At 51.1% G+C, this 17,036-nt stretch overlaps 1 protein-coding gene across 1 annotated transcript in view; it reads right to left on the bottom strand.

Moving 5' to 3' along the window:
- Positions 1–17,036, bottom strand: part of LOC140404004 (receptor-type tyrosine-protein phosphatase H-like) — a 96,988-nt gene that overhangs the window by 58,072 nt on the left and 21,880 nt on the right. Inside the window, exons 2-4 of the mRNA XM_072492344.1 lie at positions 9,026–9,053; positions 3,025–3,258; positions 650–928 (exon numbers count right to left, since the gene is read on the bottom strand). Coding sequence (XP_072348445.1) covers positions 650–928; positions 3,025–3,258; positions 9,026–9,053 — 541 coding nt within the window. The remainder of the gene's footprint in view (positions 1–649; positions 929–3,024; positions 3,259–9,025; positions 9,054–17,036) is intronic.

Genomic DNA, 17,036 nt, shown 5'->3' on the forward strand with positions numbered 1-17,036 from the left:
ATCTGTAACGAGCTCGCTATGAAATCTCTACCAGTACTATTCTGGATACTGAATTAGCCAGTACTATTCTGGAGACTGAATTTGTCTAGCCTCCATAATGATCTCTTCCATTTTAACTCTCTACAGCTGGCAGGTAAATGCTAGTCATCAGCTGCAAAATCCACACATACTTGTCCCTCATGCAGAGTGGCAGTCCCTTTAAGAGGTGGAGAGAACATGGGACATATGCGCAGGAGTGGGTCATTCAGCTCCCCTTTCCTGCTTCATCATTAAATTAGATCTTTTCCATTTTCCCACATTATCCCCGTATGTCTTGGACATAACAACAGATCCTCCACAGTCCTCTAGGGTAAGGAATTCCAAAGATTCGTCACCCTCTGAGTAAAGAAATTCCTGTACGGATAACTTACTCGTGGGCAGCACGGTGGCGCAGTGGATAGCACTGCTGCCTCACGCCGCCGAGGACCCAGGTTCGATCCCGGCTCTGGGTCACTGTCCGTGTGGAGTTTGCACATTCTCCCCGTGTCCGCGTGGGTTTCGCCCCCATAGCCCAAAGATGTGCAGGGTAGGTGGATTCGCCACGCTAAATTGCCCCTCAATTGGAAAAAAAATGAATTGGGTACTCTAAATTTATTTTTAAAACACTTACTCGTGGTGTCTTTCACCATCCGCGGATCGCTCAGCGTGTTCTCAGGAGTGACTGACTTCACTGTCAGGTTATATTTGACTCCAGGCTGCAGGCCCGCCACTTGGAACATGCTCTCTTCCATCCCAGTAGAGTAGCTCTTTGTGGACAGCCCAGTATCACTGATGACCGTGATATTGTACCTGTATTCTGAGGCTCTTGTATCCTCGGGCACCGTCCAGTTTATTGCGAGTGACTCTGTTGTCCTGTTCACCAGAGACAGATTGGTGACCGGAGATGGATCTGTTCACAGAAAGGCAAAGAGAGTTTGTCAGCGTGAAAGGGTCTTCGCTCTGTGTTCCCAAACTGGATGGTCACCTAAAGGAGCGTGCTACTGTTTGGTTGCTGGATGTGGCTCAATAGTGAACCTGTGATGGGGCATTGAAAGTGATGGGACTTACGGCAGCAAAATCATGTAGCAGACGGGGGTATCTGGCATAGGAAGGGGTAATGTGGAAACGGGAAACCGTAACGCCCAGAGTGTGATGGGACACATGAGACTAGGGCCAGTCGAGGACTGGACAGAGACCTGTGTAGAAGCAAGCATGGAGTTAACTCACAGCCTGGACTGTACCCTGTGTCAATATACATAGTTTTGAGCTATTAATAAACATGTTAATCCATACAAGTCTCAGGATCTCAGGAGCTCCTGTTGGCTGTGGCTGCCAGACTGACTGACCATCTACTATCTTGGGGTGTTTACAAAGACCTGCATGTGGACACAGAGATTCCAACGCTTCCACTTTGCCCAATGTCTCCACAAGGTGCAGCTACTTGAATGGGAGACTGACTGGGTACAGACGGGACCACATTGTCTATGCGAGAGATTCGCCGGTGGCCGACGGTGAAATCGGGAATGGCCATTGGGCGGAGAACAACTCCCGACGCCAAAATCGCGGCAGGCGCCGGTTTGACGCCAAATCGTGCTGCTCCGCCCCCCCCCCCCAAAACGGCAACATTGCGATGCACGCCGCGGTTGTTGCAACCACGTTCGCATCTCATTAGCGGGTCCACCCGTGATGCTCCGCCTCCGATGGGCCGTGTTTCCGATGGCTCGGTCCACGTGGGCTCTCAACAGTCGTGAACCTGGTGTGGTGGCTGCGGAGAGAGAGGGGGCGTACGGGCAGTGTCTGGTGCCGCCATAATTCGTTATGCCGCTGGCCGGGGGGGGGAGCTCCTGCCAGGGCTGGGGGGGAGTAGTGGGGGGGGGGGGGGGGGGGGGCGGGAGGCTGGCTGTGGGATCGGGATAGATGGGGACGCGGTCCAGCACAACCGGCACCATCTTTTTCGCCGTGATCGGTGTGTGCGTGGGGGGGATGTATAGTCTACGTGCGGCTGCAACTTGTCAGTCCTGCGCGTGTCCATCACGGACCTGGTGATTCCCGCACCGTTTCTCGGATGTTCTGTGAGTGTTCCACGCGGCTCCGGTGCTAGCCCCTCACCGGTAGCGGAATCGGTGAGAGGGTGACGCCGATTTGTCCGCCGTGGATCCTCCGTTGGCCGGAGCACTTAGACTCAGGAACGGGGAATCCAGTCCAGGGTGTGAAGTGTTGATAAAGACTCATCATTTCTGAACAGTATGGTGTGTATCACTCTTTCACAACCCAAAACGCGAAATATTTATTTAAAAAGTACGTTTTTAGACTTGATGGAGCAGTGCACCGTTTCTAACAGAGAACCCCTATCAATGACAGTCTAGGATTCTGCCAGGGTAGAATCATAGAATCTACAGTGCAGAGGGAGGCCATTTGGCCCATCGAGTCTGCGCCAGCTCTTGGAAAGAGCACCCTACTTAACCCCCCCCCCGTAACCCTGCAACCCCATCTAACCTAAGGGCAATTTAGCATTGCCAATCCACCTAACCTGCACATCTTTGGACTGTGGGGACTCACGGAGCGCCCGGAGGAAACCCACGCACACACGGGGAGAACGTGCAGACTCCGCACAGACAGTGACCCAAGTGGGAATCGAACCTGGGACCCTGGCGCTGTGAAGCCATAGTGCCAACCACTATGCTGCCGTGTGGGAAGCTCATTCTCACAATGCATTATACCATCCATTGACAGCTAATTGATCTCAGGCTTGGCATTGTCCCCACCTGATGTCACAAGGATAGTCCGAGTGATATCTCTGAGTGACTCCATTCCTCCCACAGGGTCCCTGATTGTTGGACGTTTTACTCAGACCAATGTAGCAATGAGCTAAGCACAGATGAAGATCCACGTGAGGTAATTTTGCCCCACTAGCCAGTGGAGGATTGGGGACCAAGGAAGAAGCATTACCCTCAAGAGGGCTTTCTCAGGAAATGTTTTTAAATTTGCACCTTATAACAAACTTACTTGTTGTCCCTGGTTGAACGTCTTCGAATGAGCAGTTTGCGTATCCGACACTAATGGAAACATTATACGTCACCCCGCGCTGAAGGCCACTGAATATCACATCGGCACTGCTCTCGTTTGATGATATCCTGACTTCCCCTAAAGTCAAATTAATCAGCTGGAAACGTTCAGTCAGATTTCTCCAATCCACTCGCAGGGCAGTTGTGTTCACAGGATTGATGGAGAACGTTGTTTCTTGCAGAGAAAGGAAATAAATGTTGTTAAAAACAATCAGAATATTGATGCACAATAAAACACCATGGGGGTCTTTGCCCCCTCCCCCCCCAAAAAAAGGATGCACAATTAGTTCAAGTGATCAGAATGGAAAGGACTGTTTACTTGGGAAGGCAGGAGATGCCAGGCAACTGGGTTTAACAAGTCGAGCCAACATGGGTAACAAAATGGCCAACCAGGAATGATGGGCCGAATGGCCTAATTTTGTTCTAATGTTCTTCGTTAAGCATAACTCTGTGTTATCAGGTAACTTATTTCCTCGCATGCAGTAAGGGGCAATTTTAGCACGGACTGTGGGAGGAAACCGGAGCACCCGGAGGAAACCCACGCAGACTCGGGGAGAATGTGCAGACTCCGCACAGACTGTCACCCGAGGTTGGAATTGAAATCGGGTCCCTGGCGCTGTGAGGTGGCAGTGCTAACCACTGTGCTGTCCAGATATATTATAGAGTTTTCTGCCTCTTGCCTCCCCGTGGTGTACACTACCCCAGGTTAGTAAGGGAGGGCGAGGTATCCGCAACTTTTTTGCCAATATATTTACCAACCCCCTTAAGAATGCCTCTGAGCATCCCACAGTGTCATTGCCACCTAATCATCAGCACCTACACTTCTCAAAACTCTAATCTTAATTCCTCTACGCCGACTTCTTTCTGGAGACTTTACTCTATTTGGTCCAAGTAGTCAAGGAGACAGTGGGAAGGATTAAAAATACCGTCCTAAGAGGGCAAGAGAGTGTTGTGTTTTTGTAATGACATGAAGGCACCAATCGCTCGCACGGGATTGAGTAAACACTTTGTGGGTCCATTCACTGAGGCTTGCTGTATTGCGAACATTCATACAGATCCACAACGCTCGAAGGTACCAGAGCTGTGAGTGTGTGCGCTGCTGAAAGCAAAAGTGAAACGTAAACTGGACCGCATGACACACTTCCTTCTAGTGTTGTCATGTTGCAATCCCTTAAAGGCACACTATGCCTTTAAAGAAACTTCACCTTCCAAAGAAGTGTAACTATTTACAGCATGTTCATGTTTAGTTAGTTACATAGGTGTGCAGAATTGATCAATCTATGTGTCGCTAAAGAATACAGCTAATCTGCTGGTATGCCCATATCTTGTAATGGGAACTTGGTTGCCTCTGTTTCCACTGCTCTTTCAGGGAGTGAGTTCTGGATTATATTGAAAGCCCCCTCCCCGATTCCCACCCCTCTGCCAAATCTGGCTTCTTGCGTAAATTCCTCCTTATTTACTCCACATTAGCTTTACCTTCTCCATTTGAACACCTCCACCTCCACTAAATCTTTCTCTAACCATTGCCTGCCCGGGAACAATACCAACCCTGTGTAAACATTTATTCAGTGCTTAATGTAATACAAAAGCGAAAGAAACTCAATGACTCTCTGATGCAAGGAAACAGGATGGCGACCAATTGTATTTTTCTCTCTGCAACTTCCCTGACAGTCCCGTGGTCGCTGTGCTAGCAGGGGCAGCACAGTGGCACAGTGGTTAGCACTGTAGCTTCACAGCGCCAGGTCCCAGGTTCGATGCCCGGCTTGGGTCACTGTCTGTGCGGAGTCTGCACGTCCTCCCCATGTCAGCGTGGGTTTCCTCCCTCAAGTCCCGAAAGAAGTGCTTGTTAGGTGAGTTGGACATTCTGAATTCTCCCTCGGTGTACCCGAACAGGCGCCGGAGCGGGGCGACTAGGGGCTTTTCACAGTAACTTCATTGCGGTGTTAATGTAAGCCTACTTATGTAATAATAATATAATAATAATCTTCTATTGTCACAAGTAGGCTTACATTAACACCGCAATGAAGTTACTGTGAAAAGCCCCGAGTTGCCATATTCCGGCGCCTGTTCGGGTACACTGAGGGAGAATTCAGAATATCCAATTCACCTAACAAGCACGTCTTTCTGAACTTGTGGGAGGAAACCGGAGCACCCGGAGGAAACCTACACAGACACGGGGAGAACGTGCAGACTCCGCACAGACAGTGACCCAGGCCGGGAATCAAACCTGGGACCCTGGAGCTGTGAAGCAACAGTGCTAACCACTGTGCTACCGTGCTGCCCATATGATAGATTAAGAACAATAAAAATGGTAAAATAGGCCTGGCAAGAGGCCATTGCTTCTTTTCTGCATTGTTCTGTTGGGGCACGTGTTTAACTACGAGTTTAAATTTCACCCACATCTCGTGAAACAGCCTCATGATTGAGGATCAGTCAAGCGTTTTGATGGTTACATTAAACAATGTCAAAAAGATGTCAGTAAATTGTTGACACTGGTGCTGTAAGGTTCATTTCTGCCGACGCCTTCGAGGAGGCATCATTCCCCATCAACTTACCTCATGCTCAGGAATTCCCTTTGCTCACCCTGTTTCAAAATCTATTTAGAATGACAGTTCTGACGTCATTAGGTTGGGTGCGGCCTAGATTGCTAATGATTTGCCAATTATGTGTACATTCCATTCACAATGTAGAGTTACAATGCAGCATTCCTCCTCAGGAAAGGCCTTTTACAGAGAGACTGATGGGCTTCATAGAATTTACAGTGCAGAAGGAGGCCATTCAACCCATCGAGTCTTCACCGGCCCTTGGAAAGAGCACCCTACCCAAGCCCACACCTCCACCTGATCTCCGTAACCCAGTAACCCCAACTAACCTTTTTGGACACGAAGGGCAATTTAGCGTGGCCAATCCACTTAACCTACACATCTCTGGACTTGTGGGAGGAAACCGGAGAAAACCCAGGCAGACACGGGGAGAAAGTGCAGACTCCGCACTGACAGTGACCCAAGCCGAGAATCCAACCTGGGACTCTGGAGCTATGAAGCAACAGTGCTAACCACTGTACCACCGTGTCGCTTGGTATGGATTGTGAGTAGCCAGACCCCCCCCCCACCCCCTCCACGCCCGTGCCCCCTCTCACCAAGATGAAACGGGCACTTTGGCACCCTCTCTGTGCCACCCTGTGCATCGCCCATCTCCCTTTTGTGGGTCAGAGCAGCCTCCGTGCCAGGCTGAGGCATTCGCCAGAAACCACCTCAAGTCGGCCGTTTAACAAGCTCAGCTGAGGTGACTTGGAGAATGTCCTTTGTTACTTCAGAGGCCATGGACATCCTCCATTTGTCCCACTTAAATTGCCCTCTTGATTAATACATTATACACCTTGTGTTGCCCTATTATGTATTTTCTTTTATTCCCTTTTCTTCTCATGTACTTAATGATCTGTTGAGCTGCTCGCAGAAAAATACTTTTCACTGTACCTCGGTACACGTGACAATAAACAAATCCAATCCAATATGATCACACAGAGGAACTTCCAGCCAATGGGCTGCCTGCGTTGGTTGTCACAGAGTTTTCACCATGTCGGGGCCCGTCCGTTATAAATCCCAGTGTAACATTTTGGCTCTTAAACTTTGTACCAATTAGATTAAAACAAAATCCCATCGAGTCGTATAAATTAAAGAAAAGTAGTCACTGTTAAACGTACACCCGCCATTTAATTGGAAGGGGGAAAGACGGTAGCGTACTGTTAATGTCAAGGCAGCACGATAGCACAGTGCTTAGCACTGTTGCTTCACAGCGCCAGGGTCCCAGGTTCAATTCCCGGCTTGGGTCACTGTCTGTGCGGAGTCTGCACATTCTCCCCGTGTCTGCGTGGGTTTCCTCCGGCTGCTCCGGTTTCCTCCCACAAGTCCCGAAAGATGTGCTGTTTGGTGAATTGGGCATTCTGAATTCTCCCTCAGTGTCCCTGGACAGGCGCCGGAATGTGGCGACTAGGGGCTTTTCCCAGTAACTTCATTGCGGTGGTAACGTAAGCCTACTTGTGACACTAATAAAGATTATTATTCAAGACTTGTAATCCAGAAACCCAGGTTAATCATCTGGGGACACGGGATCAAATCCCATCACGGCAGCTGGTGGTATTTTGCTTTCCTAAATTTAAAGTCCCCAATTCTTTTTTTTCCAATTAAGGGGCAATTTAGCGTGGCCAATCCACCTACCCTGCACATCTTTGGGTTGTGGGGGCGAAACACACGCAGACACGTGGAGAATGTGCAAACTCCACATGGACAGTGACCCGGGGCCGGTATCGAACCTGGGTCCTCGGCGCCGCGTGGCAGCAGTGCTAACCACTGCGCCACCGGGCCGCCCCTTGACAGCTGGTGGAATTTAAATTCAGTTCAGAAAATCTGGAATTGAAAAGACGGCCTCAGTAGTGATGACCAGGGAACAATCATCGAATACTGTGAAAACCCAGCTGGTTCACTAATGTCCTTCAGGGAAGGAAATCTGCCGTCCTTACCCGGTCTGGCCTACATGTGACTCCAGACCCACAGCAAAGTGGTTGACTCTAAACTGCCCCTTTGAAATGGCCGAGCGGGACACTCGAAGGGCAACTAGGGATGGGCAACAAATGCTGGGCCTAGCCAGCGACGTGCACATCACGTAAACGAATAAACAAGAAAATAGCTGACACTACACGAGTCATTCAGCAAATGATCGAACAATTGAGGAAATACCTCAGCCGCCAATTCTCATTTTCAGTCAGTGTGCGAGACGGGTTTGGTGGAAAATCAGACAAACAAAAAAAGAAGACGTGTGTCATCAGTCACTGGCGTGAACCTAAAAGCATAAGTGAGTCATATTCCCGGTAGCTCAGGGACAACTAAGCTGTTAGTCAATTGAGCCTATAGGGATAGAGGAGCAGCAAATTGATGGAAAAACATATTCTGTTTTTTTCATATGTTCTATGTAAGATAAACCTGATGATCTCATCTCATTGGGAGTCCTTTTCAGTTCACTTCCTAGACAGGGGAACACATGTGCGGTCCATGGGCAGCACAGTAGCACAGTGGTTACCACTGCTGCCTCACAGCGCCAGGGTCCCGGGTTCAATTCCGGCCTCAGGTGACTGTCTGTGCGGAGTCTGCACGTTCTCCCCGTGTCTGCGTGGGTTTCCTCCGGGTGCTCCGGTTTACTCCAACAGTCCAAAGATGCGCAGGTTAGGCAGATTGGCCGTGCTAAATTGCCCCTTTGTGTCCAGCGAGATGCAGATAAATTGGGGTTACGGAGATAGGATGGGGGGGGGGTTGCTCTTTCAGAGGGTCAGTGCAGCCTCAATGGGCCGAGTGGCCTTCTTCTGCACTCTAGGGATACTATGGATTCTATGTAGAAGCATGTTCATGGTCAGAGGATCCACTACATGTCACAAGGGATCTAGACGGTCAGTCAATATACGGGACATTCCAGACCACTGTGAGTGAAAGGCGGATGCTCGAGAGGCCCGAATGAGATGAGGGCAGAGATCTCAGGGGGTTATGGGGTTGCAGAGAGTGTAGACATTGGGGAGAGCAAGGCCATGTAGGGATTTGAAAACTCGGGCTAAGAGTTGAAAACGCAGAACATTGCTTCACAGGTTGCCAGTGCCGTTGAGCATGTTGTTCCCCATCTCTGAAATCTCCTCCAACCCCACAACCCTCTGAGATCTCCTCCACTCCCCTCATTCTGTTGGTCAGCAACAGCGAAGACGAGAATCACTAACGTGGCATTGCGAAAATTAGCAGTGCTGGTTAAAACAATAATGCTTTGCTATCAGATCTCTTTAGCCCAAAGTTTAGCTTTACAAGAACTCAATTAACCTTGAAAGAACAAACAGAATATTCACCAGCGTAATCTAACTGAATATTTATCATGTATTCAAATGTAAATAGTAATGTGAGACTTACCAGGACAATTCTGGCTGTAAACTACCTCCTGTTGAGAAAGGATGTGGATTAGTGAAGTGATAGGATCATAACCATTTAACCTGCCTTTTGAAAGCTTAATTCCTTAAAGTTTTGATTTTTACGACAATCGACAATAGTCGTCATTAAACTTTTAATCCGGTTTTCCCAAATTCCTCATCATTGGAAATCATCCTCTCCTCCCTCTCAATTTCCCTCTCCCTCTTTCTTGCACCCAATTCCGTCCCTCTCATTCTCCCTCCCTCCCTCCCTCATTCCAGCTCCACCCCCTCCTTCTTTCCCCTCTAATCCCGTCCCACATTCTGGAATGTTCTGTTGGCTTATGCGGGCAAGAAACCCCAGCGCCAAAACCACCCGGGCCCCACTCTGGGGATGCGCGAATCCACTTTATGGCTGGGCCCCACGTGAGGGAGATGGTGGTGTACTGGCGATGTCACTGGATTAGTTATCCAGAGACATGGGTTCAAATCCCACTGCGGCAACTGATAGAATTTGAGTAAATTGATAAATCTAGAATTATAAAACTTAGTCTCAATAATGGTGGCCATGATAGCTATCATCAATTATTTTTAAAAACACATCTGGTTCATTAATGCCCTTTAGGGAAGGAAATCTGCCATCTTTAGCCGGTCTGGCCTACATGCGACTCCAGACCAGGTAAGGACGGCAGATTTCCTTCCCTAAAGAGCATTAGCGAACCAGATGGGTTTTAACAACAATCGACAATAGTTTCATGGTCATCATTAGACTTTCCGAAGGGTGGCACGTGGCACAGTGGTTAGCATTGCTGCCTATGGCTCTGAGGACCCAGGTTCGAATCCCAGCCCTGGGTCACTGTCCGTGTGGAGTTTGCACATTCTCCTTGTGTCAGCATGAGTCTCACCCCCTCAACCCAAAGATGTGCGGGTTAGGTGGATTGGCCACGCTAAATTGCCGCTTAATTGGGGGAAAAAATAATTGGGTACTCTAAATTTTTTTTTTTTAAAAGCCTTTCAATTCCTGGTTTTTATTGAATTCAATTTCCACCATCTGCCATTGTGAGATTCGAACTTGGGCCCCAGAGAATTAGGCTGGGTCTCTGGATTACTAGTCCAATGACAACTCCACTGCGGCACCGCCATCCCCAACACCAGCTCGTACGGTATCAGCCTTCCCACAGCGAGAATCATTCTCGCTTCCGCACCCCGCCACCAAACGTCCACTCCAGAGTGAAAGATTCCACTGTTAGAGCGGTGGGTGGGAGATAGTAGCCGGGATTTTCCATTCAACGCCGCTCCTGATTGGGTGGAGAATGGGAGCGTCGAGGGAAAAACTGTTTTGATGCCGGTTGTGATGCTCCGACCCCCTGCTGGCGGCCTCACCGCTCTACCCACCCCGCGCCAGTGGGAGGATACCAAGCAATCATTTAAATAAATGTTCATGTCATTAATAGGCTCGAAGCCTGAGTCTCCACCCCCCCCCCCCCCCACACCCCATTACGATTCCCACCACAGGAAATTCACCGAGTGGGAGGGCTTGGTGCACGTTTGCCCACATGTGGCCCTGAATTGCTGGAAACCCAATGTCGGTCAAGGGGGTCAAGGCATAACTTGAGGAGCCCTGCCAAAGTTCATCGGCAGGCCCCCTCCCCTCCACAATGCAAAGCCTGCCACCCCCTCCACTGACAAGTAGAGGCATCCTCCCCCTCACACCATGGGAATAATGTGTCACCCCCCCTCCCCCCACAGAATGCATGCATGAGGATGACCACATCAAATGGAACTAAGTGCTTTCTGCTGAGAAAGGGGAAGTGAAAACACTTGGCTCCTTTTGATGTGGTGAGGAGCTGTCAGTCGTAGCAAAAACGTCAAGAAACATTGCAGTGAGCATCAATGGAGAAAACGTGAGATGCATTCAGACATGAAGAGAAAGATAAATAAACAAACCCCCAAGTTAATGCGTCTGTACCAATTGAACTGTCAGTCACTGGCTAGTGAAATGTGCGAAATTGACTGGAAGATTTGTATTTCAAAGGCTGTCAAGGGATCTGAAGACTCTTTGGCATTCCAGGAGTCTCTGACACTTGTAACAGCTGCTGCTTTAGACACTTCTATCTGAGGCAGCAGATGTTAGGGAAGGGTAAGTGAAAATGCAGTGATCACTCTACTGCTTGGACTGCTCTGCAGCTTCCAGGCAGGGGTGATTGGTGGGGGTCTCTAACGGAGGGAGGTCTGATGGGTGTCTTTGCTGGGAGTCCTGATGGGGGTGTCTGCTTGGAGTCTCTGATGTAGGGCTCTGATGGTGGGCGGGGGGGGCTGGTAGGGTCGTGGGGGGGTGGTTTACCCTCGTGCATGCTCTGGGAAGGGGGGATAACCTGTTATTCCCGTGGTGGTGGTGGGGGGGGGAAGGATGTGCTTTCAAGTCAACAAGGGGGGGCTGGGGAGGGAGGATTTGCGTTGTGGGGGAGGAAGACCTGCCTCCCGACCACCCGCTCAAAATGGCGGCCCAATACCGGGATTCTGATGAAATCTGGTGAAATCTTCCCCATGAATAAATTAGCATGGTGATGGCGAAAGACCATCACCATACCCAGGCCCATGTCCTAGCACCAGCGAAGGCCAGTGACTATTCTCCGCTGGCGGGAACACTTAGGCTGCAGAACGGAAAATCCCGGCCTTTAACTAACAAAGGGGATAATGGTACAAGGTCAAAATGATGCTAATCTGACGGGTATTAAAAAAAACGGTGACTCTTGAAGTGTAAACGGTCACAGCAGAATCGTAATGGACGGCAGTTAGCACTGTTGCTTCACAGCGCCAGGGTCCCGGGTTCGATTCCCGGCTTGGGTCACTGTCTGTGCGGAGTCTGCATGTACTCCCCATGTCTGCGTGGGTTTCCTCCGGGTGCTCCGGTTTCCTCCCACAAGTCCCGAAAGACGTGCTTGTTAGGTGAATTGGACATTCTGAATTCTCCTTCTGTGTACCCGAACAGGCGCCGGAATGTGGCGACTAGGGGCTTTTCACAGTAACTTCCTTGCAGTGTTAATGTAAGCCTACTTGTAACACCAGTAAAGATTATTATTATACCACACTGATAGTGTGCGAAAATGGGAGCGGAGATTCTAATCTGAAATGATTCAGCACTAAATTCAACAAGGTTAGTTTGGTGCTGACTGAGCTGAGTATTTTCAGCACTGTGTGGTAGGCCAGACATCCAGCGTTCTGCTTTCAACTCAAAGAGATTGTTGACTTTTGGCTCCAGGGAATTTCCATTAATTTGTGAATTAGTTAGATAAGGATGTAAAGGTCACCTTTGCCACCGCAAGGTGCTTTGTAAAACAATACCCCACTATTGAAGGTTGACTGGATGGGAGAAATGTTGGCAGCTTGATGACACTGAGCTTGGCACAGTTTCAGCCCCAGCTTTTGAACAGAGTGTCTTCTAAAATAAAATCTGTGACTTCCGGTTGCGGCGATGACCAGCTAAGACGCACGTTTCGGCGGCTCCAGCTCGAACGGACCTTCGGGCTCTTTTAAGAGCCCCAACGGGGAATTTTATCGGGACGAATCCCGGTGTGGGGTGAGACAACAGGGAGTCCCCCCCCCCGACGAAATAGAAAAATATCGGCGGCAGCGGCCAGATCGCGAAGAATCCTCGAGGACAGGGGCAGAAGGAAAAAAGGAGCAAGATGGCGGCGGAGGGAGCCCAGGTGACATGGGGACCGGACCAGGATGAATTTTTAAGACGGTGTGTGGAGCTGCTAAAACAGGAGGTGCTGGCCCCGATGCTACAAGCAATTGAGGGGCTTAAGGAGACACAAAAGACCCAGGAGATAGAGCTCCGTGTGGTGGAGCAGAAGGTGACGGACAACGAGGACGAGATCCTGGGCCTGGTGGTCAAAATGCAGACGCACGAGGCGCTCCATAAGAAGTGCATCGAAAGGATTGAAGTCCTAGAAAACAGATCACGGAGAAAGAACCTCCGGATCCTGGGTCTCCTCGAGGGAGTGGAAGGAGCTGACGGCGGGGCTTACGTGAGTACGATGCTACGCTCGCTAATGGGAGCTGAGGCCCCCTCGGGCCCCTTGGAAGTGGAAGGGGCCCATCGGGTCCCTGCGAGGAGACCAAAGGCTGGAGAACCACCTAGGGCGATGATCGTGCGATTTCACCTCTTCAATGATAGAGAGGCGGTTCTGAGATGGGCCAAGAAGGTACGGAGTAGTAGATGGGAGAATGCGGTGGTACGGGTGTACCAGGATTGGAGTGCGGAGGTGGCGAGAAGGAGGGCGAGTTTTAATCGAGCCAAGGAGGTGCTGCACAAGAAGAAAGTGAAGTTCGGGATGTTGCAGCCGGCGCGACTGTGGGTCACGCACCAGGAGAGGCATTACTATTTCGAAACGGCTGAAGAAGCATGGACCCTTATTCAAAACGAGAAACTGGATCAGAACTGAGGGACTGATGTTGGAGGGGAAACGACAATGCTGATGTATATAGAGATGTAAATTGGGGAGGGGGGGGACATTGAGAAATGTGGGCGCCGGTGGGGGGGGAACGAAGAGACTCAGGCGGGGGATGGGGAATGGGAGTGGGGCGGCAGAGGGAGCTGCGCCACGAGTGGCGGGGCGGCTCTAGAAAGCGCGGGGCTTATTGTTCTTGTTCCCGCGCCAGAAAGATGATGGCGGGAAGATAGGTGCAAGGTGGATGGGAGTTCCATCGGGGGGGGGGACACACACACACACACAACTGGGTTGCTGCTGCGGAGATTGAAAGGGAGCTGGTAAGAGAAAAGGTGGTCGGGGCGGGAATGCGCCGCCTGGGGACGGGTGGGTGCGCGGAACCGGGACGTGGGACTGGCCCAGAGAGGGTGATGGCTAGTTGACAGGGGAGGGGGGCGGGCAGCCCCCCAGTCCGGCTGATCGCGTGGAACGTGAGAGGCCTAAATGGGCCGATTAAGAGGGCCCGAGTGTTCGCGCACTTAAAAGGACTGAGGGCAGACGTGGCCATGCTTCAGGAGACGCACCTGAAGGTGGCAGACCAGGTTAGGTTAAGGAAAGGATGGGTGGGACAGGTGTTCCACTCGGGGCTGGACGCAAAGAATAGGGGGGTGGCCATATTGGTGGGGAAACGGGTGTCATTCGAGGCTAGGAACATTGTAGCGGACAGCGGTGGCAGATATGTGATGGTGAGCGGCAGACTGCAGGGAATGGAGGTCGTGTTGGTTAATGTATATGCCCCGAATTGGGATGATGCGGGATTTATGAAGCGGATGCTGGGACGTATCCCGGACCTGGAGGTAGGAAACCTGATAATGGGGGGGGACTTCAACACCGTGTTGGACCCAGGGTTAGATAGATCTAGATCTAGGACCAGAAGAAGGCCGGCAGCGGCCAAGGCGCTTAGGGGGTTTATGGACCAAATGGGGGGAGTGGATCCGTGCCGATTTGTTAGGCCGATGGCAAAAGAGTTCTCCTTTTTCTCACATGTCCATAAGGTATACTCCCGGATAGATTTCTTTGTTTTGGGAAGGTCACTGATCTCGAGGGTGGAAGGAACTGAGTACGGCCATAGCTGTTTCAGATCATGCCCCACACTGGGTGGACCTGGAACTAGGAGAGGAGAGGGAGCAGCGTCCACTCTGGCGACTGGATGTGGGATTATTGGCGGATGAGGGAGTCTGCGGAAGGGTGCGGGGATGTATCGAAAGATACCTGGAGGCCAACGACGACGGGGAGGTCTGAGTAGGACTAGTATGGGAAGCACTAAAAGCAGTGGTCAGGGGAGAGTTGATCTCCATCAGGGCTCACAAGGGGAAAACGGGGGCTAAAGAAAGGGAAAGACTACTGGGGGAGATTTTGAGAGTAGATAAAAAATATGCGGAGGCCCCGGATGAAGGACTATACAGGGAGAGGCGACGACTCCAGACGGAGTTCGATCTGCTCACCACAGGGAGGGCAGAGGAACAGTGGAGGAAGGCACGGGGGATGAGATATGAATATGGGGAAAAGGCGAGTCGCCTGTTGGCCCACCAGCTGCGAAAGAGGACAGCGGCGAGGGAAATAGGGGGAGTTAAGGATGAAACGGGAGCTACGGTGCGAAGAGCAGGGAAGATAAACGAGGTGTTTAAGACCTTTTACGAGAGGCTATATAGGTCCCAACCCCCGGAGGGAAAAGAGGGGATGCAGCTGTTTCTTCAACTAAGGTTCCCGAAGGTGGAGGAGCAGGAGGTGGCAGGCCTGGGGGCGCCAATTGGGGTGGACGAGGTGACCAAAGGGCTGGGGAACATGCAGGCAGGGAAGGCCCCGGGACCAGATGGGTTCCCGGTGGAATTCTATAGAAAATATGTGGACTTGTTGGCCCCGCTGCTGGTAAGAACCTTTAACGAGGCCAGAGAAGGGGGGACCCTACCCCCGACAATGCCGGAGGCGACGATATCACTAATCTTGAAGCGAGATAAAGATCCGCTGCAGTGCGATAAAGATCCGCTGGGTTAAACTCCTCTATGGGGCCCCAACGGCAAGTGTGGTCACAAATCGGCAAAGGTCGGAGTATTTTCGACTACACAGGGGAACAAGACAGGGATGCCCGCTGTCCCCATTACTGCTGGCAATTGAACCACTGGCCATAGTGCTGAGAGACTCCAGAAAATTGAGAGGGGTGGTTAGAGGGGGAGAGGAACACCGAGTGTCACTCTATGCGGATGACCTACTGCTGTCTGTGACGGATCCAGTGGGGGGGTTGACAGAGGTCATGCAGATATTGAGGGAGTTTGGAGATTTCTCGGGATATAGGCTTAACATGGGAAAGAGTGAGCTTTTTGTGATACACCCTGGGGACCAGAGTAGAGGGAGAGATGGCCTACCGCTAAGGAGAGTGGGAAGAAACTTCCGATACCTGGGGATTCAGATAGCCAGGAGCTGGGGAACCTTACACAGACTCAATCTGACACGGCTGGTGGAACAAATGGAAGAGGATTTCAAAAGGTGGGACATGCAGCCGCTGTCACTGGCGGGCAGAGTGCAGGCAACTAAGATGATGGTCTTCCCGAGGTTCCTATTTGTGTTCCAATGTCTCCCTATACTGATCACTAAGGCCTTCTTAAAAAAATAGATAGGAGCATCACGAGCTTCGTGTGGGCAGGGAAGGCCCCGAGGGTAAGGAGGGGGTTCCTACAACGTAGCAGAGACAGAGGGGGACTGGCATTGCCGAATATGGGCGACTACTATTGGGCCGCCAACGTGGCGATGATTCGTAAATGGATGATAGAGGGAGAGGGAGCGGCGTGGAAAAGGTTGGAGATGAAGTCCTGCAAAGGGACGAGCTTGAAGGCGCTGGTGACGGCGCCATTACCGCTCTCCACGAAAAAGTTTACCACAAACCCAGTGATGGCGGCAACATTAAGTATCTGGGGGCAATGGAGGCGACAGAGGGGTGTGCTGGGAGCCACGGTGTGGTCCCCGATCAGGGACAACCATAGGTTTGCCCCAGGGAGGCTGGACGGAGGATTCCAGAGCTGGCACCGGGCAGGAATCAGGAGAGTGGGGACGTTTGCGAGTTTGGGAGCGCTTGAGGAGCGCTTGAGGAAAAATATGATCTGCCCCTGGGAAATACCTTTAGGTATATGCAGGTGAGAGCGTTCACGAGACAACTGGTGAGGGAATTTCCGCTGCTCCCGACACAAGGGATCCAGGACAGGGTGCTTTCGGGGGTGTGGGTCGGGGAGGGCAAAGTGTCCGAGATATACCGGGAGATGAGAGAAGAGGGGGAGGAGCTGGTGGACAAACTGAAGGGAAAATGGGAAGAAGAGCTCGGGGAGGAGATAGAGGAGGGTTTGTGGGCTGATGCCCTAAGCAGGGTAAATTCCTCTTCCTCATGTGCCAGGCTTAGCCTGATCCAATTTAAGGTGCTGCATAGAGCACACATAACGGGAGCGAGGTTGAGCAGGTTCTTTGGAGTGGAGGACAAGTGTGGGAGGTGCGGGGGAAGCCCGGCGAACCACACACATATGTTTTGGTCGT

Source organism: Scyliorhinus torazame, chromosome 29 (genome assembly GCF_047496885.1).
Source record: "Scyliorhinus torazame isolate Kashiwa2021f chromosome 29, sScyTor2.1, whole genome shotgun sequence".
NCBI lineage: Eukaryota > Metazoa > Chordata > Chondrichthyes > Carcharhiniformes > Scyliorhinidae > Scyliorhinus > Scyliorhinus torazame.